The sequence below is a fragment of the Corvus hawaiiensis genome, chromosome 1 (assembly GCF_020740725.1).
Source record: "Corvus hawaiiensis isolate bCorHaw1 chromosome 1, bCorHaw1.pri.cur, whole genome shotgun sequence".
In the NCBI taxonomy this organism is placed as follows: domain Eukaryota; kingdom Metazoa; phylum Chordata; class Aves; order Passeriformes; family Corvidae; genus Corvus; species Corvus hawaiiensis.
Window position 1 is genome coordinate 83,140,519 of NC_063213.1, and position 26,415 is coordinate 83,166,933.

Sequence of the window (26,415 nt, forward strand, 5' to 3'; positions counted from 1 at the left end):
AGACCCTGAGAATGAGTTGGGGGCACTGTAATTTCAAAAGATGTTGAAGGTGGATCTGAGAAATGGAAAAATTTAAACCAGTAAGAAAACAAAGGATGAATGTGTATTGATTACATTTAAACTACCTATAGATTGTTTTCAGTCACGTTAATGTAATTTTCTCTGTGCATCTACATCCTTGCACTGTCTAAATTAGTGCAGTTGTTCCTGCAAAATTTCACTCAGTCCTAGTTCCCGAGTTAGATGTTGACAGGTGAAGTGGGCAGTACACAATGTCCCTCTCACCTTGTGTGGCTTTTGAGAGATACTTCCACTTCTATTTTAGTGCCCCCAAAGTTGTTTTCTTCCTATTTCAGAGTGCTCAAAAAGGAAGAATGTTAAGGACAAAACCCAAAGACCCTTCATAAAAGTGACACTGGTACCAAATTCTGATTGCAGGGAGCTAAAATATTTCTATGTCTTTGCACAGGAGGAGTAATTGTAGACTAAAACAAAAGTAAAATAGCTGTGTATGCAACACAGATGTTTGACATCATCTATTAGATTAGAAAATGCACTATAGAATTTCTCGTTTTCACTGGGTAAGTGTGACAGTCTTGTTTTAGAAATGGTATTCCTTAATTTAGTGCTCCCACTAAAGTGAAAAACCACAAGCTACTTTGCTGTCCCCGTCCCCTTCAGTAAGAGATAAACGGCAGACATACCAAGTTGAGATAAGAACAATTTACTGAAAACTGCAATGAGATAAGAAGACGGACAGTAACAGCAACAAAGTTGATAACAAAAAGATACAAAATTGATACAAAAAGAAGATGTCTTACAGGCAAAAATTGCTCTTCGAGCAGGACAGTGTACAAAACAGTGGACAGATTGTCTATGCCCATGCTTTTTCCCTCAAGCCTGAGACAGTGAAAAACAATGGCAAACAAACTCTCTGGTCAGGACCTGTGTTACCCCACCACTCTGTTCACTGCTTGTTCCCCAGGAGAAGGAGTGCCCCTCCTTCTGGGAAGCAAGAGAGTCCCTTTCCCCCACCACCCAGCCATGACATATGATAGTATCTAATAGCACCATCTCTTGGCCACACCCACTTCTTTATCTGTGATGATAGCCCCATCACAGCTACTGCAAAAAATTAACTCTGTCCTTGGCTGAAACTAGGACAACAACAAAGGTAGAAGATACCAGAGAGTTAGTGTTCAAAGAATGCAAGATCAGGAAGGATTGTGGATGTCTGTGTTCTTACAACTAGCATTTTAACTAAATCTCAATGCAGTTCAATTGAATTTAGTTTTTCTTTGTATTCCTGACCATTAGGTGCTTACACAATATTCCTGGTTCTTAGCACTTGCCCAGTATGCGCAGAAGGTGCTGGTACTTCTTTGTTGGGTTGTATGCACTCTGTGCCAAAATACATGAGTACATGTGTTAGTTTAGCCTTGACAGGTACAAAAAAGGCAGTCACGGACTGGTTGGTTTCTGCATGCCATCTTCAGAGGCTTCTGTTTTCTTACAGTATAATTGGTCTTCATAAAGTACTTTCATGTAGGATTTCTTCGCTTGTAAGAACCAAGTCATACCCTGGTTGTTTCCATCATTTATTATGGGTTTTAGTGTTAAAGGCCCTTGTTTCAAGTAACACTAGTAAAACTTCAAATATTCTCTTAATTACAGAAAGCGGAATAATGATCTTTTGCTGCAGCCTTTGCAAATGAATGCTGATGAATATTGTACCTTTATGTGCAAGTATATTGTACCTTTATGTGCATGTAGTACCTCTCAAAAGGCACTGTTTGGGACTGGCTGGAAGTACTGTCACTGTGTCTTAGGTTTCTGGTCATTTATGGGCTCTTATTTTTGTTATTGGTTAAATAAGTCTCAGAAAAAATCCAATTCCACCCCTACTTAACAAGCAGTATTTTAAAAAATCAAAGTCTGCTGTTTCATGCTAATAACTGATGGGATTGAACAGCAGCAGTTTTGTAATACACAGTTACAAAATATTAAAAGGGTAACAAATTCTCATCATCTGAGATAAGTGAGGGAATAATCAATTTGCTGAGGGGCCTTATTATCATAATTCCATGAGGTAAGACTGTGATTCTGCTACTTTAATATCTCGATGGGCTCAATTAAACAAAAATAAAGAAATGTAGTTTTCCTCCCAAGGAAAGCCTAGAGAACCCTTAGAATCAGCTTCAAAGCCCCATTGATCTCTCCATGGCATCTCTATAAAATTACTTGAAATCTGGTATTACTGATACAATCTTCAGTGTTATTATGTTTTTCATTCTCCTTTTCCTTCCTCTTGTGGCTGTGTTATGCAAGAGGTTGTGTGAACATGAAAAAGATTCAATGACTACCCCCTAGAGTTAGCAATTTTATATATGTGTAATGTATGATAGTTTATAATGATAGATTGGACTTCAGGAATTGGCCTAAGAAAGCATTAATATGCATTAGTGCTTAAATTCATGCTTTTTGTATAGATATGTAATATGAGTAGTGCAATTTGAAAAATCACATTAAGACAAAAGAAAACAGCATGTTGTTAGCACTTATAATTGAAGGCCTTTATGTTTTGAAAAAATGAACTAGATAATTGAATATTTTAGATCTGATTGCTCCTATATTCCAGAATGAAGATTTAAGCAAACATAATCAGAGAAACACCTTTAAAGACACAGTTTTGAGAATTTTTAGTAGATTGTCGAGCTCTACCTTATAAAAATAAATGGAAATAAAGCCTACCTGGTTGCTGGTGGTTTATAAACCTTGGTCAATGTGCAGGGAAGTAATCAACAATGAAGTTCAAAGTTGCTTGTCTTTGTGGTCTCAGCTGTTAAATAATTGCTAACAGTCTGGGATGCTATGAAATTCCTTTGCTCACTAGATGATATTGTGCCAGTTTACATCCTTTTAGTCCATATAAGCCTAGAAAATTAAGTTGACTATGTAACTTAAGAAAATATGCTTAAAAAATAAAGTAACTTTTTCAGGTTGTAGGGAAGGCTTCAGTCTGCAAGTACAATAAAGACAAAATTTGGTATTAATGGATCTGTCTGGCTTGGAGCGGGCCTCCAGAGGTCAAGCTGGTCCAGTAACAGAAGGTTGCATAGGACTTTGTCCAGCTGACAGGATGGAGATTGCTCAACCTTCCCGGCCAACCTGTTCTGTTGTTTGACCATCACCATAGCAAAATTAGTCTTCCTTTTATCAGCTGGAATTTCCTGTGTTCCAGGCTGTCTTTTGCTTCTTTTTCTTAGACTGTGGAACTCTTAAGACAATCCTGACCTCATCTTCTCCACACCATTCCATTAAGTAGTTGTAAACAATAGCAAGATGTCTCCGTAAACCTTCCTTTAAGTCCCAGACAATGCAATTCTTGTTCCAGCCCCCAGCTGTCTTTCTGGAGCTCCACTGAACTTGTTCCAGTATTTTGCCTTTTTGTACAGGGCAGAAAAAAGCTGTGTGTGACACTCTAGATGTAGTCTAGGTGCAGAATTGCTTGAGTGAGAGAAAGAATCACATCTGTGTTGGGTTGGCTAGACTCCGTCTAATACAGCCCAGGATGTCATTGGCCGTCTGCGCTGCAAGGGCACATGCTGGACTCATGCTCAGCTTGCCTACCAGCACTTCTAGGTTTTAGAGTTTTCTTTAAAAATTTGCTTTCTAACCAGTTGACACCCATCTATGTGCTGGTACAGGGGATTATTTAATCTTGAGTGCATTCAACTGTGTTGGAGTTTGAGTTTCCTGTTCAGCTGTCCATCTGAATAGCAGTGCTGCCCGCCAGTATATTTATTGACTACTCCTCCCAGCATCACATTGTCCACAGTCTTTCCTTCTGTCCTATCATTCAGGCTGTTAATGAAGCTGTGAAACAGTCCTGCCCCCAGTACTACCACCTGTGGGACACCTCTAGTAACCATCTGCCAGTTGGATTTCATACTGGCAATGAAGTTCTTTTGTCCAGACAGTTTTCTGCCCACCATATCATCTACTTATCTGGTCAAAATCTCAGTAAGGACACTGTATGGAGTAAGGGTAAACTGGCACATTTGTTTTTTCAAGCAGTGTAAACTCTGTAATTCCTAAATTAGAAGTGGGTGAACACAATTTAAATATCTTTAACCTCAGTGACATCATTGCAGATACTTAAGTTATCTCAGGACAAGGTTCACCAAATTTTAAACTACAGTTTCAGTGTTACAGTGTATAAGCTTCAGGGTCAAATCATCTTATTGTGGAATCAGGGCCATAATAGGATAATTGTAACTAAATTCGCTTAAACACAGAAGTTGGCTTTATTTACCAGAGGGAATTGTAATAGTAGCTCAATTGGTTGCATTTTTAGTAAGGCACTGTACTTCCAGATTTTTAAAAGGAAATACTGGGGAATGTCATAGAATATCCTGAGTTATAAGAGACCTCAAGGACCATCAAATTCCAGCTCCTGGTCCTGCACAGGACCATCCCCAAGAGTCACACCCTGTGGCTTAGAGCGTTGTCCAAACAGTTCTTGAACTCTGTCAGGCTGGTGCTGTGACCTCTTCCCTGGGGAGCTGTTCCAGTGCCCAACCACCCTCTGGGTGAAGAACCTTTTTCTAACATTTAACTTTGTCTTTGGAATTTATTACTTTGAAATCAGTGGAAATAAATGTAGTTTCTCAAGTGTTTAACGGTGATGCCTATTATTAAACTTGATCACATGTAGACTAATAGATTCTGATCTGATACATAATTCAATTGTATAGCAATAACATCAATTTTAAATTATTTCAGACACATGGAAAAATGGTTGTAAGAAATGTGATCAAAACACTCATATGTACAAAGGCATTTTTATTCTCTCCTTTAAAATAACTTACTTCAGATTCACCTCTGAATATCATCTGCAAAAGTATCCACGTATTAAATTGATATAGAGTGTCTTTAACTTAATCTTTATTTATATTAATATATACACACTACAGCACTCTGTGTGTGTGTGTGTGTGTGCGCGTTTGTATGTATTTAGGTAGGTTTTATTTTCTAGCCTTTTATCTGCACCAAAGAGGAAGAGAAGCTGTGCTGAGGAGTACACATACATATAGAAAATTACTCCTTTCATGTAAAACACACATTGTATTATGGCATACAATTGCAACAACTAGAAGAAAATCTTGTTCCTGTCATCTTAATCTTCTCAGGGGAGCTAGAAGGAATTTTTCCATCAAGTTCTTGAGAAGCAGGATTCAACTCAGAGTAACAAAGCAGCATTATTATGATAGAGTGAGTAGGCTGCATAGGTATTAATCACCATAACGATGCCAAACAATGGTAAGGTCTACTTTAAATCAATTAATTAAGTAGGAGAGTAAAGTGAAAGTACAAGTGGTTCTTACCACGTTAATAACATCTGGGTAAAATTCTTAGGTGCCTGATGGTAAATTAAGAACTGAATTTCTGTTTTCAGTCATGACATAGGCTTTAAATTGACTGGTTTAAAGGACTAAAAGTTTATTATGAAAAACAGAGTTGGATGCCAATTAATTCACTTTGATCCTTTGAAAATGTTGCACATAACCCATTAAGTATATTTAATAGAAATAAATTAATGTTAAATATGTTATATAATACAGTTCATTTTTTAATAGTGGAATTTCTATTTTCACTCTTAAAATTATAGGTTCTCAGTTGATTGAGTTAGCATATTTAGGAAACTACAGTTCCCTAACCTAACACATGGTAATTCACCGTGAGGCAGTCAGTGACACAATATCCTCCTGCTTTTAGGTTCTATCCAGCCCCTCATTAACACATCACATCTACATTGAATCAGCACTCCCTAACTTACTGGTCAAAATGAGCTGGGGGAGCAAAAAGATTACTGTTTCCTTTTACAGACAAACTTTTGTTCAACACAAAAACTCAAATGAGTGACATGAGCAGCTGACCTGAGAGATGAAAAACTCTGACTTGCCCCAGTATGCTTATGAGGCTCAAAATGATAAATTTTCACACTTGCATGTGAATACTGGAGGTCTGCCCACAGCCTGAAAGTTGTTTTATTGTGTTAAAATCCAGCCACCATGAATCCTATCTTAGTAGTATTGCACCACTGTAAACTGTTGCTTTACTAAAAACCCTCCCTCCCCATTCTTTGGCAGTTCCTTCATGTCTTACTGGAAAATTAGAACAGCAAAACAGATTAGCTGTATTCCTTGGACAGACAAAAGCAGGGTCCTTTGGAGTATAATGGTACCAGATAGGCTGGCAAGCTGGCATGTGTAATTTCCCTCTACTGGTATCAAATCTTCAGCAGCTAAAGGTGTTATCCTCTGCTGTACAATTATGTACCACAATGTTTAAATCAAGCCCCAAAGAAAAGGCCATGCCTCTTTCTCTCTTGTGAGCCGCTAACAATGTGAAATACCAAGTACATCACAAGCAAAGCCTTTGAGGCGGGGGGGGTTCTAAGGGTGGATTTTTGTGCCTTATCCACTGTAGTTAAATCCATTCTTCTGCCTTGGGATTGAATATGTATATGCCTCATACTGAAAAGCTCAGCTTCTTCCTAGGGAGACTGAAATTCATTTCATTCGGTTGTAGCCCTGTTCAAGCATCTTTCATTCACTGGGACTTTTCTGATAAGCTGTGCTCAGCTTACAGAAACTTCAAAGCTGAGGCAAAGTTATTAAAAAGAGAGAAAAAAGAACTGCACCTTTAGTTCAATCTTCAAACAATACAAAAATCGATTAAGAGTCAGAGACCAGCTTCATTGTAACCCTTCCCACATTCTTATGAAAATGAAATGTTGTCTCTTTCCTTCCCCATTTTATTCTAAAATCTACTTAAAACTTAAGAGATCAGTAACTATTAGTCTGGCAATATTAGTAACAAGCTGCAGTTTAGAGCCCTGTGGCTAGAGATTAGTTGTAGAGTTGCCACCAAACTAAACAAAGAAAGAGAATAAAATTATTTACAAAGCAAACACTAAAAAATCACATCTTGAAGCTGGAAGAGTTATTTGCTTCAGTCATTCTTAAGAAGAAAACCACTAAGTATTAGGTGGTTTCTTGAGTTGGACATAGGCCTATCTTGCCTTGGTTTCTATAAATGTGAATGAATAATCACGTGTGGCTTTGTCATTGTGAGGGACAATGTGCAGAAAATGTCTAGACATCACCTGCTAAAAGGAATTCTAAAAAGCACATTTGTTATTACAAAATTGATGAAAGTACTTTCAGAAGCAGTGGTACTAATTTGAAAGTTAGGATGGCATGAGCTTTTTAACCAGTCCTGGGGCACATCTTAGATTACAGTGGGAACCCAGGAGAAAGTGTCCAAGGTGAGCTGTTCACACACTAATCTTCCTGGAAAGAGCAGCGCTTTTGAGTATTGGCCCATCAGTGTGTGCGTAACTCTTGCAGGATGGGTGAGTCAGAGCAGGCACTTGGCCATCTGGCCGTGGCAGCAGCTGACCCAGGAGCCAAGTCACCTGTAGGCTGTGAAAAAAGAGAAAGAGTATTCCCTGGATTATGAAGACGAGTGGAGGAAGATGTCTCAGCTTTCTGCTTTGCCTGATTCTGAAAGGGAGCAGACAACAGCAAGTAAGAAAAGAATAGTGGTCAAATATACTCAAGGAATTATGCAATTAGAAAGTGTAAGGAAAACATTCCAAGACCTGGATCTGGTGATTCAGGTTGTGAATCTGCCATTTTTCATCTAGATTTTATTCTTGGACCTCATTTTTTCCCTTCTTCCAAACACCACAAGTTAAGAAGTTTATTCCTTTTGCAAGATCATATTACCTTGTCTTCCAATGAGTATTGCACTCATTCACAAGCTAAAAGGGTACTTCATCTAAGGAGTATATTTACAGGGCCCTGAACCACAGAGACTTCAAGTACAGGTCTCAAGCCATTATGATCCTGAAGAAGATGCAGAGTATTATCAAGAGCAGCTATCATATTTTGACTGCAGGAGTTCTGAATATAAGCTCTGTGTGCAGATTCCTGCCAGCCATAATTTTGAGCCCACTAAACCAATACATTTGCATTTGCAGCTGAAATTCACCAGTTATTCTAAGGGGGAACCAACTGATATTGAATCAATTGATAGGCCTGTCAGTAAAAAGAGCTATGAGCCAATCCATCAAGTTACAGCTCCACCTCCTGCTCCTTCAAAATACAGCATACACAACCTCAGTCGATTGATAGTCCTGTCCTGTCTCTCCCAGCACATCACAAGCCTCCACTTTCTGAAGTTAGCTCTGTGCCTGACCCTCCTCCACCTCAGAATAAGCCAGCAATTTTCAGATCCTCTAGAGAGGACATGGTGCAGTTCACTTTTTATCCTCAGAAAAGCTTCCCTGACAAAGGCCCTGTTAAAGGAACTAACAGATTCAGAAAACACTCACTCCTTCTTACAACTGCTTTACAATAAAACCTTACCTAGTGCTGCAAGGCCCTTTGAGCTCAAGTTTGGAAGTCCTAAACCCAAACACAATCTCTTGACAAATGAAGCTCAGCATAAACGACAGTTCCCATCAAAATCTCCCAGTTCTTGCCAGCCAGTTTCAAAAGCACACAGCTTATTGCAGCTTCCCAAGTTTGACAAAGGAACGGATACAATACCTTCAGTGTACAAGTTCAACAAGCCTAAATATCCAACCAATAATGTTAATGCTGTTGCTAAAGCCATTCCTATGAGCCCTTCAGCACTCAAGGATGAGAAGGAAGACCACAGACACACTGTTGCAGCCACAGCAAGAGGTGTATTTAACAGCTTTGGTGGTGTATTCAGCTCCATAGGGACTGGAGTTAGTAGTTTTATACCACAGAGTATACTCCAGATGGACTAGAGCAAGAAATCTGTTTCAAAGTCTGCAGAGACAACAGTATGCTTTCACTTTAGGTCAAAGAGAATAGTAAAATGCATCTTAGCCCCTCAGTAATGGCAGGGCCTCATGGGATTAACATTCCTGAAATCAGTGGAGATGTGCCTGATGTACTGTGACACCAAAACCTATCAGAACAAGTCCCTTCCTGGGGATCCAGACTATCTTGTTGAAGGAAACTGTTTTTCAGTCCTAATTGACCATTTATAAGTATAAATATATATATATCAAGGCCAATAAGAGCAGCTTGCAAGCATAAATTCAGAAACAATAAAATACCATATGAACCATGTCCATTTTGGACACTTGACTTGCAATTTTCTTTGTTCCAGTTCTTTAGGTAGATCAGATGAAGACCTCATCCTAAACATGCGATGGGGCCGTATGTCCAGGGACTCTGCTTTTTCTGCCTTCTCTTGGTGACCTGCAGCCTCCAGTAGCAGCCTCCTCTGCCCTGCATGTTGTTCATGAACACGAGTAAGAATGGTGCCACTGCGGTACAGTACCATAAAGAGCACAACACTGTACCTTGTTTGCAGGTTGAAGAGGTATAGTTAGAGAAGCTGAATATTTAATTGAAGCTGAGATAGCAGTCAGTTTGGTCTGTCTTCCTAGCTACTCCTGTTGCTTTCATTTGGACTCGTTCTGCTTGGTCCCTGTCTTTCCTGGAGTCCGCCATTCAGACTAGTTGTGGTATTTCTCCATAAGGGTCTGCACAGAGGAATGTATCATCTGTATGTTCTGCCAGGAATAGTGGTTAATATACTCCTGAACGGCTGTCTTTGTCACAGCAACCCATCTTGTAACACATGCCTATCTTGTGATCTTCTCTGTATTTCTGCAGATAATTGTCTCTTGCCTCTGTATAATAGTATCATCCATTTGACTTTAAGGAATTCCATCGTCCAAAATCAAGATAACTGAAACCTAAACCAGTCCTCAAACATTTTTCAGCCTCTGTCCTTGTCTCTGTCACCATCCATACAACTGACTGTGACACAGGATGGATATAGACCCAGGATAGAAGACTGTTGACAGAAAATAATGCATATATTTTCTACAGAATTCTTTCGACAAATGCTTATATTTCAGTGATGAACCACTAGTATCTGTTCTGAGTAGCACCATCCAAACATTTTTTCATCCTATTTGCACCAGTCACATCTTAATTTCCATTCCTGTTCTGTCAATAAATACGTATTTTCTCCTCTGTATTAGTTAGTTTTTCTTCTTGCATACTCTTGCTGCCTTCATATCCCAGAATATATTCATATCAAAAAGAATGCAGTCCATTGTGGTCTTTATGTAGTTAAAATTTGTACTGGGAGAAGAGACTAAACATGTGTGCACACATGAAGAGACAAGTTCATTATATTTAAATATTTCCTCCATTATGAATTTTTGACAGGAGAGCAGCAAAGAGACTATATGTGTCATCTAGTGTATTATGTCAACTATATGAGATGTAATGCATGTATTTTTAACAGTTTTTTATTGATGTGCAGTTGTCTCATGATGGTTTTGCATTCCATTGGTTTTGCATTTTTTTTGGGCAGGGAGGTTAGGCTAGACAAGCTCCAGATGTCCTTTCCAACCTCAGTTATTCTGGTTCTACGTGTAATTATGGAATTTACTCGATACTAATAAAAACTTTTCTTTCATGTGTATCTATATGAAGTCAAATACTTCTATGAATTATAAGGACAACATTATCAGACTCAGTGTCTCAAAGGAGAAGTAATTCCAGGACAAAGAGAACTTGAACATAAATGACAGATTTATCTACTTTAATTTGCTTTCAGAAGAGAATTTCGTAGCTCAAAAGCACGCCAGGTTCCAAGATATTCTTCAGGATATTTACTTTTAATGTTTGGAATAAATATGTACTAAGGATATATTTCAGATATTTTCAAAGATAAGAATATGTGTGTCAATAAATCTGGAAGTTAGAGCCACTCAATAGAATATCTCATAATTGGTAAGAGAGTGCTTTATATTAATGATCTTTAAAGAATCTTTTCAGTATGGTTTGTCTGCTGTCAATTTCACACAACATGACTGCAAATGTGTTTTGCATTGCTGTTTATATTAGATAAGGAGCTCATGTTCAAATGAGCACGTGGCTGCACAATATTTCTGTTAACTGTGTCTCACTCAAAAGCTGATATGCTGATACTAATATTCTCCTTCCCTCATGTTTTTTCACAAAAGTTTCATCTATCTGAGGGGATTTTTTTTTTTTTAGGAGTTGCACTATGATATTTAGGATCCATTTAGTTTTGTAGTGCCATTTAAATAGAGTATTTAGCATCATTGTTAAAGGGAAGACCACTGCCACTTGCTAGTGCATTGCATCATATCCATTACTATCCCACAGTTTCTTTACACTGGATTTGATTTATAGGCAGGAATTTTAACTGGATGTTTCTGCTAAATCGAGCTGGGAACCAGCTTGAGCTGCAGGAAAAACAGGGCTAACAGGAGTAAAATCTTTAATTTTCTCGCATAGTGAAAACTAATGTTTGCTTGAGACAGTGATAAGTGAAGCCTTACCTCATTGCTCCTGCTGTGCTTTGTGAGAGCAAGATCATGTCAAAAATCTGTGGTTTCTTTTCTGACAATTATAAATATTTCTTGTGGCAGTTTATTTTCTATTTTTATTGGCTTATTTGGTCTTGGATTTTGTTACAGGTTCAAAATTTGTGCTGTTGGGGATAAGGATTAGAGTTTGGGATTGGGGTAGGAGGTGGGGGAGAGACAGGGGCTAGGGGTCAGGCTTAGGGTTAGGGGTCAGAGTTAGTGTAAAGGCTTAACAAGCTTGGTCTAACACGCAAAGCCCGCTTACAGCCACAAAATCAACCCTGCCTTGCTGGCCCAGCTCTTTCACACCCTTTGTGTGAGCTTCACATGCCAGCCTCCAGGTCCTGCCTATTCTAGTGCTGAGGCTTGAAGACACCCCAGGGGTCCAGCTGAAGCATTCTGTCTGCCTGGACCTCTGCCCATATCCCACCTCCTGGGCACAGGCACCCAAGAGCTAGGGCAGAACAGGGGCTTTGGAGTTAGAGAAGGGCTTTGGGTCAGGGTTTGGAGTTCCATGCAGAGTTTTGGTGAGCAGTAGGTTGGGGGTGGGAATCACAGTGAGGGGTAGGATTAGGGTTAGGGACAGCAGTTTAGGGCTGCCATCAGAACAAGGATGTAGGGTAGGGATAAGATAAAGGGTTTCAGGTTTGGTTTCTGGCCTTTACGATAGAGCTTGCGGTAAGGGTTTAGAGAAAGGTGCTGGGAATAAGGTTTAGGGGTCAGGTTACAAAGGCTTTGTGTTAGTGGCCAGAGTTGGGTAAGGGCTTAAACAGTGTGTTCTCACATTTGCTGTACCCAGTACATTGCCATTGCTTTTATTGTCAAGACAAATCTAAAAAAGTTCTGGAGTCAGCAATGTGCCTCAGCAGCAAAGTGGGCCAACAGCCTCCTGGACTGTCAGGAGCATTAACAGCAGGTCAATGGAGGTGATCATTCCCCTCTACTCAGCACTGGGCAGGCCACACATGGAGCACCAGGTCCAATTCTGGAGCTCGCCAGTACAGGAGAGACACAGACATACTGGAGGAAGTTCAATAAAGGCCCCCAAGAATAATTATGGCCCTGGAGCTTCTCACCTGTGAGGAGAGGCTCAGGGAGCAGGGACTATTCAGCCTAGAGAAGAGGAAGCTCAGTCAGATCTTATCCATGTGTTTAAATGCCTGATGGGAGGGTGTAAAGATGACAGAGCCAGACTCCTCTTGGTGATGCCCAGTGTCAGGACAAGAGTTCATGAGCACAAATTGAAATACAGGAAATTCCATCTGATGAATTCCATTCATCTCATAAGAGAACACTGAGCTGAACCTGCATTGAGCAGAGGGGTTAAACTAGGTTATATCTAGAGAATCCTGGCAACCTCGAGTGTTCTGTGATTTATAAGGAAATTATTTGCTTAAATTTTCATTTAATTTTTGCTAGAAGTATCAAGGTCCACATTCAAGCATGACTACACTAGGGACCTCATTCATTCATGGGTGCATTTCAGTTTTACACACTTAGCCCTTTGTGGAATACAAGCAAAGATGGGCTAATCTTTCTAACACGGGAACTTAGTTTTTCAATTAATGAGTGAGTGACCCTGTAAGTTTATGGCTGTTCTTGCATTTTATTCAAGGTACAGGCTGTAACCTTTTCTTTTGAGAAGTTCTCTGCAACCTTAAGAAAGATATAAATATTCCTAGTCCAAATTTAGAGATTTTGCAGCATAAGCGCTGTGTACAAAAAGAATGTGCAAAGGTGATGTTCAGAGTTCACCTGCTGTTTGGTGGATTTAATGTGCAACATGAGAAAAATAAATTGTCTCTTTACTTCTCTCAGGAGAAAAGTTGCAGGATCTCTTAGATTGTGTGCTACTTAGGGTGCTCTTAAAGTGATGTGTTTTATACATTATTTGGGTTTCATACCTCAGGATTATTTTAGCAAATCATCAGTGCTAATTTTAATTAGAGGAAAGTGCTTCTATTAGCATGAGAATATGCAAAGTCATATATTTGTGTATAAAGTTTTTCAAGGTGACACTGACAACAAAGGTTGCTCTCACAAAAGGAACATGACATTCTGCAGATTTACAATTTTCAGAGGAGCAGTCTATCAAGAAATATTTCACCTTTAGTAATATTGTCCTCTGAATCTCCTGTGGTTAGGAGGTCAGCATTGTATCTGACCTCTTACCTGTTTTGTTTAGCTGAGAGCATTTATTTTTCAGTCTTGTTTTTCTGTTGTTGTTATGTCAAATTCTTTCCAGCACTCCAAGCCTGATCTCCCATCCATCCCCTGCAAAGCAGAGTGTAGTTTATATTCTGCCACGTCTCGGGCAAGTAGCAAGGCTGCTGAGTACATGTAAAATTTTCACTCTGACTCTTCCCTAGTCTTTCAGAGCACTCTGATCATTTAAAAAAAGGCACTGGAGACCAGGAGCCAGCTGCTCTCTGCCAGATTTGTCTTTTCTACAGATCTGGAGGGGGAAAAAGACTTTTGGAATATTTGCCCAATTCTCCCCCTTCTCTTTCGAAGTAACTGAGTCAGGCAATGTTGCAGAGGTCTGAGAAAGGTGAGCTTGAGGGATCTTGGAGGTTATGGCCTTTGCCTTAATCAGGTCTCCTCTGTCCAGCCTATCTCCAAGAAGAAATGAAGTCCAGCATAGCAAGTTTAACATATGGACTCTCTGACTCTTGCCAATTGCATCCCCATGGAGGTAAGAGAAGGAAACTGAGTGAGTGCACAGCCCTGAGAATCCTCCTGCCATGTTGTAGTTGTAACATTACTGAGCTGTAAGTGAGCAGCTGTGACTCAGGTTAAAAAAGCAACAGTTTAATGACACTGAGCAACCTCAAATGAATGTCTGGAGGCAAGGTTTCTTTGAGGGCCACTAGAGAGAGGATTTGATCAGCTACTAGCCTGAAGGTGACACCTGGAGCTGTTACTTTGAAAGGATCAGCAGTAGCACAACCCAAAACCAAGTCACGTTATGAACCCTTTGGCTCCCACCTCCTGAGGAAGCACAAACAGAACTGTGCTCTAGTAGATCTGTACTCCGATGGAGCAGGGACTAGGATTCATTTGACACAATGTCTTTAAACACAATTGATAATGAGTTGTATGCCTTAGTAGAGCTGAGAAACTTTTTTATGGGAAATTAAGAGCTACTTGTGTTGTAGTCAAAACAAAAAAAATAATACAATACTCATTTCTTAAAGAAGGTTATTGGATGCATTTCTGCCCTTCTTATGAGAATACAAAACTTTCTTTCACTCTGCATCATATCCTTGCTTGCATACTTACTGTGTTCAGGTCTTACATTGTAGTAGCTTCAGGTGAATTAAAATACAGAACTACAATATAATTTGCTTTTTCTCCAATGGCTGTGTTGCTAAGAAGAGAAAACACTCTGTAGGGAACAGAAATTTATCTGAGTCAGAACATTAGTATTATCTGCAAAATAAATTGACCTCTAAAAACACCTGTAAAACCAATCAAATGTCCACTTTCTGCATGACTAATGTGAGGGAGCCTGTTTCTGTACCTGTATCTTCATTACCACAGCAGACCTTTGTATAGTCTGGTGTAGTTATACTGATACATTAGTAGGTCAACAGATGAACACTGTTTTCATGAGGTATTTGCTAACAATTGCAGATTGCAGGGAAAAAATCAAATACTGTATTATATTCTCACTCATTCATGGATTCATTGTCTTGAAAGTTTTAAAAAATAGTTTTTAAACACCTACCACTTTTTCTGTTGCTATTCTTTTACTTGTTCTTTTCCCTTCTGTCCTTCTCCCAACCACTGAAATCTGTAAAGTTGGTGTATGATCTCACTGAGCCTTAGAAACTAACCAGGATTTTATGACTGAAATATAAATAATTTTATTTTATGGTGCACAATAAAGCAATGTGAAATGCTGATACATGTCCTCAGTACTGTTTTGCCATCATACACAGATTAATTATCTTAACTACTCCATGTAGAGTTTTATTGGTGATGACTTAAGAAGTGTTTGAACACTGAAGTAATTACAGAATAGATGAACATTGCAGTATGGCTCGAAGTGGTTTTGATGTCTGTTGGAAGAGTTGTTTTCAAAAGACACTACCACTTTACCAAGGTTTGTATTTATTGAGCTAACACACTTACGTCTATGCTTTTTATTTAACCTTTAATAACAGAGTAGATCATGAGGATCCATTTGGATTTTATTTCTCTAAATATTTTAACATACGCCTCTATTAAACATAAGAATCTTCATGTTTTCACCATGGTGTTGTCCTAACTGTATATGAAAGCATGCCAAAACAATCAGTCTTTCAGACCATACCATGGGGACAAATTTCTTCATGAGTTTCAGGCAATATTATAGCACAAGTAAAGAAGCAGGAAAAGAGTAGCCAATAAATCGCAATTCCTTCATGGGCACTTAGAGCAGGATAACATCTCGTTGCAATTTCCCGTGACTACTTCTTTCAGACTCTTGTTCTGTTTTGGACACAAAGTAAAAACCAAAGTGGAAAAGAAAAGCTACTTTTTTATTAATCCAATTTCATACTGTTTAACATTGGTAGACAGGGTCATTAATTTCAGTGGATGTTGGATCAGGTCATAGATCTGGAAGCCTAAACTTACTTTTCTAAAAGTAGATTACATTTTTATTTCTTCATTATGCCCTAATTTAAAGTCCCTTGAATCAGACTATTAACAAAATATTATCCTATCTCACAAAATAATGCAGATAAAACTAAAATTCCACTCAACACTCATATAGCACTTTTCCTCTTCAAAGCACTTTAGCAGCACTGATTAATCATAGCATTAATTAAACGACTATATTTTTTTAAAAATTCAGCCTTCCAAAAGCTCTGTTCTCTGCAGGGAGCAGAGGAGAGCATAGCAAGGGACTAAAACCAGCTCCAGTAATCAGAAATCTTAGCCTGCAGCAATTAAACTGAGGAATCACTTCCCTTGCAGAATCTTTCTTACCTTGGGCTAGTGGAAAGATGAAAGGAAAGATGACAGTGCAGTCTAAACAAGAAATAAATCTGTTGGTGTGTAAAGGAGCTGGTTAATTTGATATATTTGCACTACCTGAATCAATAGGTGGGCTAACAACTCCTTTCCATGAGTTTTCTAGTTTGTATACCTGGCAGAAAATGCAATCAAAATTAATTAGAAAGGAAATTATTTTATTTATTCCACACATGGACTCCATCCATTCTGGATATAAAACCCAAACATGCAAGAATAAATTCCTTGGATCCAACAACAGCTAAGCCTGAGGTTGTCATTTTTGTTCTCAGACAAGCCTCCAGAGCTAGGACTGCAAGGGAGACAGCCAAAGCCACCACCCAAATCCTTTTTTCTGGCCAAGAGAGCAGAAACAGCAGAAGAGTAGTAATACCTCTGATAGTTTGCCTTAAAAAATGCTGCTTTCTTCACTGCTGAGGATGACAAATAGAATCTTATTAGTGGAGATTTTTCTCCTTCTGTGGACCCAGCAGTTGTTTGGCATACCAGGTCAGCAGATAATTAGGCAGGTCAAGCTGAGCTTGAACTGACTCATTTTTATAGTCCCAGCATGGGTGAGGCAGTCAACAAATTAGCACTTGCACCTCTTCCCAAATTCATCTTCATAAAGCAGGTTGCGAGGCAGAGAGCACACTCTTGAATTGGGCTGCCCGTGTTTGATGGTTGCTTCGCTTCTCCAGCATGATAGCTGGACTGATACATGATGGACATTCAAAACAGAAGCCATCCACTATGCTGGGTGAGAGGTGCTGTTAAGAAATGGAAAATCCATTTGGCCGTGGTACACATCAATCCATTTCTGTATTAGTTTTGTGACTGTTTTGCTGCAAACATATTCTCCTCTGAAGGAGAGCTAGTTTCTCCGGAAATCCACATGGCAGGCAGCATGCATCCCATGAAAATTGCCAAGAGGACAGCAGCAAAGATGGAAGAGGCAGAGATGTTCAGCAGGGTCTCAATGCAGTGCAGTGCTCTACCTTTGGCATTACGTCCAACTGAGCCAGCTCAAGTGCTTCTGCATGCAAAGTGCAGACATGGATCAAGCCTTTAAAGCACATGTAAGAACGTGAATTAGCAGGTTATGTTCAGCCAAAGAGCCCTGGAAGTTCTTCAGTGTGTAGTTTTTACAATAACTGCTGGTATAAAGTCTGGATATCTGTAGTCTCACTGTGTGAGAGACAAGCAGAATATGAAGGAGTTCCATTGAGAGAGGAGTGAAATCAGTATTAGAAGTAACAGCAGATTAAATAGCTGCCTATGGAATTGAGATATGCAGGAGAGGCAACAAGAGCAGTACAAGAGCAATAACTTTTAAATACACTGGTATTTTTAAGTCTAAAATCTATGCTTGCAAGCTAGCTAAAATGTCCTTTAGTTCAGAACATTAAAAAGCTGAGTCCGTGGGAGGTGGGGATGGGACTGGGAATGCAGGGTATGACAAAAGCAGGATCTAGCTGACCATCGAAGTGTAGGTATTTAAACCAAAACACGGAGAGATTGGAAAAACTTGGCAAACATGGCAGATGCAGAGATTTACAAGATGTAGCAAAGGATGATGAAAATTTCACAATTAAGACCCAAAAGTTTGAGGGGATGCAGCTCAAGGAAGAAAATTAGTCATGTAGTAGAGGGAAGAGGAGGTAGCCCTGAGAAGATGAGTTAAAAACAAGAAAAATAATCAGCCAGAGGGAGGCAGGAAACATATAAAATTTAAAAGTTATGTTTCTGGAAGCAGAGAAGCTGAAGGAGGAGGGTAACTGGGTTAAAATGCTGTTACAGGAAAAAAAATCTATGAAGGATCTGAGAAGGCATATTGCTGAAAAGCACTGATTGCATTGCACCCAGTTGTGATTTCCCATGGCATGTTCAGGTTCAAAATACCAAAAGCTTCTCTTTTGTCTTTGTCCAATGCTAATAGTTTCTATACATGCTGCTCTTTCATCCTTGTTATGGCCGTGTCCTTTCTCATTCCTTGTTCTCCTCATACCTTTCTTTTGCAAAATACAGAACCAACATCTTTAATCTTTTTCAAAAGATAAAAGCTTCTATATTGGTTACCTTTTTAGATATTTGATTCTTTTACAAGCAAATCTCAGCTGACATTGCCACACAGTTATTGGTGTTTTACATGCTTTCATCACTCTCTGATAGTTTGAGGGTTTCTTCCCTAAAACTGTAAAAGATGACTGTTCCTGCTCCCTGTAGGGCTTTATATGCTACACTGCTGATGGCTGAATTTATTCTTGATAAAAAAGATTTTTAAAAAAGAAAACCATTGACTGGCACATCACATACAATGCATCAGGGAAGATACTGTTCCTCTTTGTCATGGTCCATACCAAATACCAATCTTGTATCTTGAAATCTTGCTGCCTGTCATCAGAGATGGTGAAAAACTGAAAGCGTGTATCATTTATCTGAAGTGAAGAGGGAATCTGAGACCTCCGCCTGATTCTTTGTTCAGTCTCAGCAGGCATGAGCAAAGTGCACCTGGATCCTTGGGGGCACAGGAGGGCATGTGTGTGTAATGGTTTTAATTCTTTATTCTCAAAAAATAATTTATCTCCACAGAGTCTTAAAATTTCAATTCAAAAAAACCTGCAAGGAAATGATATCTGATATTGTTCTCTAGCTCAAAGTACTCATTATCCCAACTTAATTGGCAAGCTATGCTTAATGTGAAGCAGCTAAAACAGTGGCTTCCAGCCCATGAGGTTTGAGCTCCTTACTAAAACCAGTTTAAGTAACTCATCACTCTTTTCCTTATAAATGATTGGGCTGAGGTGATAGTTTTTTTGGACAGGGATAATTGCAGTACTATAGTCAATTACCATTATGTAGTGAAATATGTATTTATTTTGAAGTGCCAGAGATTATGTTTGTGCATGTCACTAACATAAGAAGTAAAAGGACCTGAGTACCTAACAAACATTTTTGGTCAAACATTGAGAATGATATCCAGGTGCCTAGAGATAAGTATTAAACCTTAAGGGCCAAGGGGTATCCAGTTTTGTTTTCTGCTTTTCCAGAAGCCTGTATGTCTTCCATAGGTCTGATAACTCTGTGCGGGTATCTCAAGTATACAAGAGAATTTGAAACCACATTACCCCCATCTGTTTGGACACAGAAATCTCCCCCTATTTACCTGAAAATGGTTTGATCTTCTTTTTTACACCTACATCCCAAAGTGATCCAGAATCCTCTGTTCTCTGACACTTGCTAGAAGTGGTGGGGCTCTTGCTATTTGCGGCATGCTTTTCAGTCCTACTGCTGCAGGGTTTTTTCCACTTTCTTCCTGCAGTAACAGTTCATGCACAGTGTTCTTAGGAATAAGAAACAGATGTGTTGTGATGAGCAGCATCACAGACCGTGAGCCAGCACAGGCCAGGCCATGGGGGTCTGACAGTAGGCACTACTTCGGAGTGTCATAAACCTGCTCTGTCCGCTGCTGAAGTCATGTCAAACAAGGGGCCCCATCGAGACAGAAGAGAGCATTGCTGTGTACAAACTGTGGGGCTTGCAGCCCTTCATGTGCAATGTACCCTGCAGTGGGCACTGCTACAGACTGTATCTTACGGAGTGGGGTGGAGAGCAAAGTCCCTGGCTTGGTGGTTGCAGTGGAAAGCCTGTCTGGAGGCAGTCATGAAATTCAGTGGTGAGCAAGAGGGCATGAAACTTTGTGCTGGCTGATGACCCTTATTTCAGGCTGTGCTTCTCTGTCTTCTTTTATAAACCTTATTTTAAAAGGGGTCCTCTTTTATAAACCAACGTTGCCTGATATGGTGGATTTTCTCTTAACTCACCTTTCCTGCTGCTCCCCAAAGTCTGAGGAGTAATCATCTACTCAGTGGGTCAAGTGTCTCTCAACCTCAGTACTGCAGCCTTTTTTTGCTTTCAAAGACACAGGTTTGCCTCCTTCCATCTGCTGCCTTTACTCCTGTCCCAGCAGCTCTAGCATTATCCTGCTTCATCTTATTGGGCTTGCTCCTTCCTCTGCCCCACAAAAAACCACACTTGTTTGGCTCTAAGACCCAGTATGACAGCATTTCTTACCTCCTAGCCTATTTTGCCTTTAAAATCCATGGTATTTTTCCCCCTTGAATGTTTCACTGGTGAAAGAAAATCTCCCTATGAAAACTAACACACCTTTACCCTCTGAAATGACATGCGGTTGACTGCTGCTCTGATGCCTACAATAGAACTTGTATTGTCTAGGCATTCCAAGTCCAGAGTCTGCTACATATTGCAATCATTATAATCATTCTTTTTTTATGGGCCCCTTCTTGCACATCAGGATGTACCAGAAAATTTCCAGTGTTCAGAGAAGGCACAGGGCTTCTCTGGAACAGCAACAGCTGAACCTGAGGGGCACATCCAGGTGCTACACTAGTGGTAATCTATTACAGCATAAAACAGTGGTATCTGACAGTGAAAGCATGGTGCAGGAATGGACTACTCTAGTAGTGGTGTTTCTGCCACTGCTGTCATGTGATGAACACACTCTTAATTTATTAGACTACCAGTTGAATACAGTGACTCATGACCAAAATCCATTACTTAATTCCAGATGAATTAAGTAGAGAGTTTTGGCACATTTATTAAGTAATGATTGAAAGTAATAATAAAAGCTCTCCCAGTCATATTCTTTCCACGAGTCTGTGAAATACTGAATTTGAGTGGTATTAAAAACACAGGGGTGGTGAAAGTGCCCAAAAGCACATATGTCTAAGTGGAGCACTTGTGTTAGCACAAAGAGAAGAAAATTCACATATATTCTGACATACAGGCACCAGTAGTTCTGGAATAGGATATCTGTGTCTTTGCAATAAATTATGGTGGCATTTTGCCATTTTTATATGAACTAGCTACATGATGTGAATTAATGGGTATCTTTGGAGGGGGGGAAATAGTGAACAATTACTTTTCCAGAAAAAGATCTATCTCTAGAACAGGGTTCTTAGTTTGAATTAATATCTGTTTGGGGTTTCTTGTGTCTTTAGTAGGTAAATTTTCCTAATCTTGTACTCTCAAACTAGGAACCATGTCACAGCTACTTAATAAATTTGCCAGTGTGTTAAAAGCATTGTTCAGAGATGAGTGAAAATGGAAGTGGATTCAATGATGTTACAACAGCAGTGAATTTGTCTCAAGGCAATAGTTGGGAAATATTTCCAGAAGTAGAACCTTATCTGTGATGATTTTGCTCTGGTTTAATCTACCAAAAGAATAGTTTGCTCTGCTGTTTGGCTCTGAAGGCAGAATCTCTCTTAGGACAGTTACTTGATCCTATGAAGTGAAAAGTTTCCTGAATTAAGTAACGGAGGCAGGTATTAAGGTGCTGAAACTTTTGTCACTCAGAGGAAAAGACATTGGATCTTCATTGTTGAAATAATAAGTAAATGCTATCATCTTACAGTCAAAGACTTAGTACATGGTGTTAGATGAATCACCTTCTTAATATGAAAATTATGGAAGTCTTATCTTAGAAAAATAACTTTTAAATGTATAGTATCAGAAAAATGCTCTCCCAAGCACCCACAAGACAACCCCTTTCCTGTTACATCTATTTAATGTCTTTCTTCCTTCCTTTAAGAGTGAAATTGAACAAATAAATACGATTTCTTTTTTCCTTGTCAAGCTGTTGGCTGTGTTTAATCATATTATGTAAATCCTCTTTAAAAGCGTCAAGTCAGTTTTGGGTCTTACAATGTGTAATGTTGTTCAAATACAAAAAATAAAAATAAAAAATCAATTTGTTTGTAGATTAAAGTAGTTCTGTATGGACCCTAATGAAAATTAACAAGGCTATTTATTTTTAATATAATCCTCACACACATCCGCCTCGCTTCCCAGCACCCTCATCAGTTCTCACTTCTTCTGTTCAGGGAGGCTTCTTGTGTTGCAAGAGACCTGAATTGCCCAGCGCTCCTACTAGTGGTGCTAGATAACAGTAGTGCTAGATAACACTTTGCTGACATTCCAGCACTGGTTTCCATTACACATTTCCATCTGCTTTCAGAAGAGGCTCTCAACATGGGAAAACATAATTCTAAGTGCAAATGCTGTGCAGAATGTAACACACACCAGTGCAGAAGTCAAGGATCACAGGTGGTGTCAGTTGTGTTGGGCTGATGCAGCAGTACCTGTGGTAGGACTTCCCATTCACACTGCTGTGGAGCAAGGAGACATGCTTGAAAACATGACTCTTCTCTTCTTCGTGTCTGTAGTAAAGCAGTAGGAACATAACTGAGTTAAGAGAAGTTAACCACTAACTGATGGGGTTTCTCTCTGTGAATGTAGTACAGTGGTTTATATAGTTTTAGAAAAACTTTTTGCAGTATAAAGAATAGTCCTTGGCTTTCACCTTCCATGGTTTAACTCGATATTAAAGCAAATTTCCTGCTTTTGCAAAATACTTTCACATAGTTAACACTGTGTTCAAAGTACTCAAACCACAGAAAATGTGCTAAGAGCTACACTTGTTCATAGGTTTTAAGACCATGTAAACAGTGGCTTAGATCAACTCTGTAGCCCAGCCACTCCCCTCTTCTTCCAGCTGGTGTGCCACCTGTGTTTGGTGAACCCCTGGAAGGACATTTTCCCTGTTGGAATTGTGGTCAGCTGCTTTACCTACATGGGTGAGCAGCTTTGTTGGAAGTGGCAGTTCTGTCTTTCACTGCCTCCTGGGGACAGGGCAGGGAGAGGGAAGCCTGTCTCCCCAACAGGCAGCTGCTGGCAGTGGGGCCTGGCGCTGACTCCTGGTTCTGGTAGGGGAGTTTCCAAGCTGGACACCAGCTTACACAGCTGCCACAGATGAAATACAGTGACTAGATTTTAGACCTCGGAAGTGTGAGTCTTCTGGCACGTGCTATCCAAAGGCTAAGTTTGATGCAATTCTTGGCAGGGAAAAGAAGTGGGGGAAAGAAGGGGAAGGCAATAAAAAAACCCTACCAAACCCACTCACAATGTATTTTACTTTAAATATGCATCTGAGTAAGAATTGAATAGTAATATTGGGCTGGAATTACTACAGCTGCTCAGAGTAAGGAATGCTGTACTGTCCCGCTGTTACACATTATCTATAAAAAGCTGTTTCATTGTTTTGACGTATCTAATACTGATTTGATCTTCTCATGCCTAACTGAAGGGTGTGTACAGCAGAAACTTTAGAACTGCTGAGCGCTGGCATGTCCAGAATGCTTATACCGTGCTTGATTGTTGTTTGGTTTAGTTTTCCTGCTGAGCTTTCCCTGACAGCTCCAAAGCCTTTATTTATTTTAAGAAGCATTTTGTGTGTCTAGGCATGTGTACTGGTGTGAATACTATTGCCTGGAATACTAGACCAGTTCCAGGGAAGGAATCTGCTTGGGGCAGCCATCCATTCCTTACGCCCAGTGCTCTGGGATGCAGTCTTTGGCTGCTAATGAAATGATCATTGTGAACTGATTCCACCAGAGGACTGAGGTGCTGAGATGCTCTGTTGCAATTTAAATGAGGTACTAAAGGAAAAAGGAATATTGGTCTGTCCTGGATGTGTGCACAGAGTAAAGCAGAAAGTCTCACTGATCTCATTTATCTACTTGTACTTATTCCCGACCAGTGGCAGACACTGTGCTAGAAGAGTAAAAGCTACACCAAATCATAGTTTATTTTCTTTTTTGAAACACAAGCTTAATTTGATATGTGTTGCAAACTGAAGTAATCACTGTAAGTGATACACAACTCTTAATGTGTTCGTGTTACACAGAACAAACAGATGCAGGTGAAAATAGCATTTCAAACTTTTCTGTCACAGTGTTTCATAAATGTATTGGGGAAAAGAAGATTTTCAGTTTGCTCAAGCAAATCATTTCTGAAAGAGAAAGAGGTGCTAACAACTATAATCTGTTATTAATAATATTGCCTAAAATTGTAACAGGGCAAGTAAATTAAATATTAAGTTCAAAGAAATAAAAATGTTTGAGGACAGGATTTCTATTTGTATTGCAAATGGTATTGAGATTCAAATCCTACTGTACATGTTTGGTGGGCAGTCTAATGCTTTTTATAATCAGGAATGTTTTTACATGATACAGAGTGAGTATTTTCTAACACCTCACATTACCGCAAAATCTATTTGATAATCTTTAACAGTTCAGTGCAGAGATTTTTGTTTTTACCTGTATTATGAATATTCTGTTCAAATGACTGACTACCACATCAGTTCTACCACATCAGGCAAAATTCTGAGAAACAAAAATGGTTCAATGTCTGAGAGTTAGAAGATTTGATTTTCCTCTTCCCTCTACTTTGAAATATATACAAACAGCTGAGTTTATGAATTCAGAAATAAGATTTTTAATAAGTATGCATAAACAGTAATTGATCAGAACATTTTTGAGTTATCCAAAAAATCTGATTAAATTATCATATCATATACAATAATCATACCTGATAATTCACAAAATGTGATGTAGATTAGATTACTAATTATGTTTATATTTCCCAATTTTCCTGTCCTTTTCATCCTGCATGATACACTCATGGTGATTGCTGTATGCAAATTCCTAGCACAGCTGCACTGAAGGTGATTCAGAGTTGTTTCACTGACCTCAGTAGTAACTTCATCAGGTCTTCACCATCTCTGATCTTGTCTTCATCACATTGAAGGATTGAGCAGCCATTTTACCATAACAGCAATCCTCTAGAACTGATGTGAGGTTTCTCGTGTATCTGTGCGGGTGCTAATCCTGCCCTATATTAATACATATTTACATTTGCATTTATATTTACACTACATATATGTATAAATTCTCATAAGCTGCTTTTTTATTATTTTCGGAAGCAGTACATGACTTTCAGGTGCAATTTGGAAAAAGAAATCTGTTTATTTAAGCATGAAAAAAATAATAATTTTAGAATCATTTAGGTTGTAAAAGGTCATCAACTCCAAATGTAATTGACAGAATTTCTTTTTCTTTAAATGTTCAATGTGACCATTTTAAAAATTCCTTTCATTTTAGGAGATTTTAAGTTCTGGAGGTTAGTGTTTTATTCAGTAAATCCTTGCTAAATGCCAGACTGGAATAGATGTCAGAAAGGCTCCTTTTCTGGTCAGTACCATGCATATAGCTAACAATGTGTGGAAAAGATGGTGTCTACTTGAACAGCACAGTCTAAGAAACACTAACAAACCCAGTTAAATTGCTGCATGTAGAAAGAATTAACCTTGTACAGCGAAGAAGCCTTCAGAGAAGACTTTTTCACAAGTAACATCATTGGGTTTGCATTCACTGCTGTGGTTTTAACAATTGATGCACATTTAATTTATGGTAACAAGTTGCGAGTTGTTTGGTGGGAGATGAGGACTTGCCAAGTTCTGTGAATTGTGGTATCCAGGTAATCTTCCTGCATATACTTGGCCTTTACTAGCATAGTGCCATTCTCTTAAGGATGTGAAGTAGCCATATCAGAAGTCTCTGACTGATGCAGTGTGGATGTATTAACAGAGTCCATAATGTGTGTAATGCTTGAACGTGCAATCATATAAATATGGCTTGCTCCAAAATAGTATCAGTATCCAATTAGATTACGTGCAGTGATGCAAATGGTGCTATTAGTCTTGCGTGTTTTCCCTGTACTTCTCCGTCACCCTTTATTGCTGTATCTTCTGAATTCTCCCTTCATTTTCTTTCAACAAAGGCAAGTATGCCATGAGGGATCTGGTCCACCGACTGCCAGGCGCTAACAACAGCAACAGCTCAGCGAGCAAGGCCATGTCTGATGACACCGTTACTGCCATTTGCTGCACTCTGCATGAAGTCATCACTAAAAACATGGAGAATGCCAAGGCCTTACGAGACGCAGGCGGCATTGAGAAACTGGTTGGCATATCTAAGAGTAAAGGAGACAAGTATGTTTTGCAAATCACCTTGCACCTTTTTAACCTC

The 26,415-nt window shown here is 39.2% G+C and overlaps 1 protein-coding gene across 11 annotated transcripts in view; it reads left to right on the forward strand.

Moving 5' to 3' along the window:
- The window catches only part of CTNND2 (catenin delta 2), a 669,045-nt gene that overhangs the window by 607,110 nt on the left and 35,520 nt on the right, over positions 1-26,415 (forward strand). For all 11 annotated transcript variants that reach the window (XR_007205226.1, XM_048311841.1, XM_048311789.1 and 8 more), the window contains one exon: positions 26,168-26,378. Coding sequence is in view for 10 of the 11 variants with exons in the window: in XM_048311841.1 (XP_048167798.1) it covers positions 26,168-26,378 (211 nt within the window). In the remaining variant the exon portion in view is untranslated. The remainder of the gene's footprint in view (positions 1-26,167; positions 26,379-26,415) is intronic.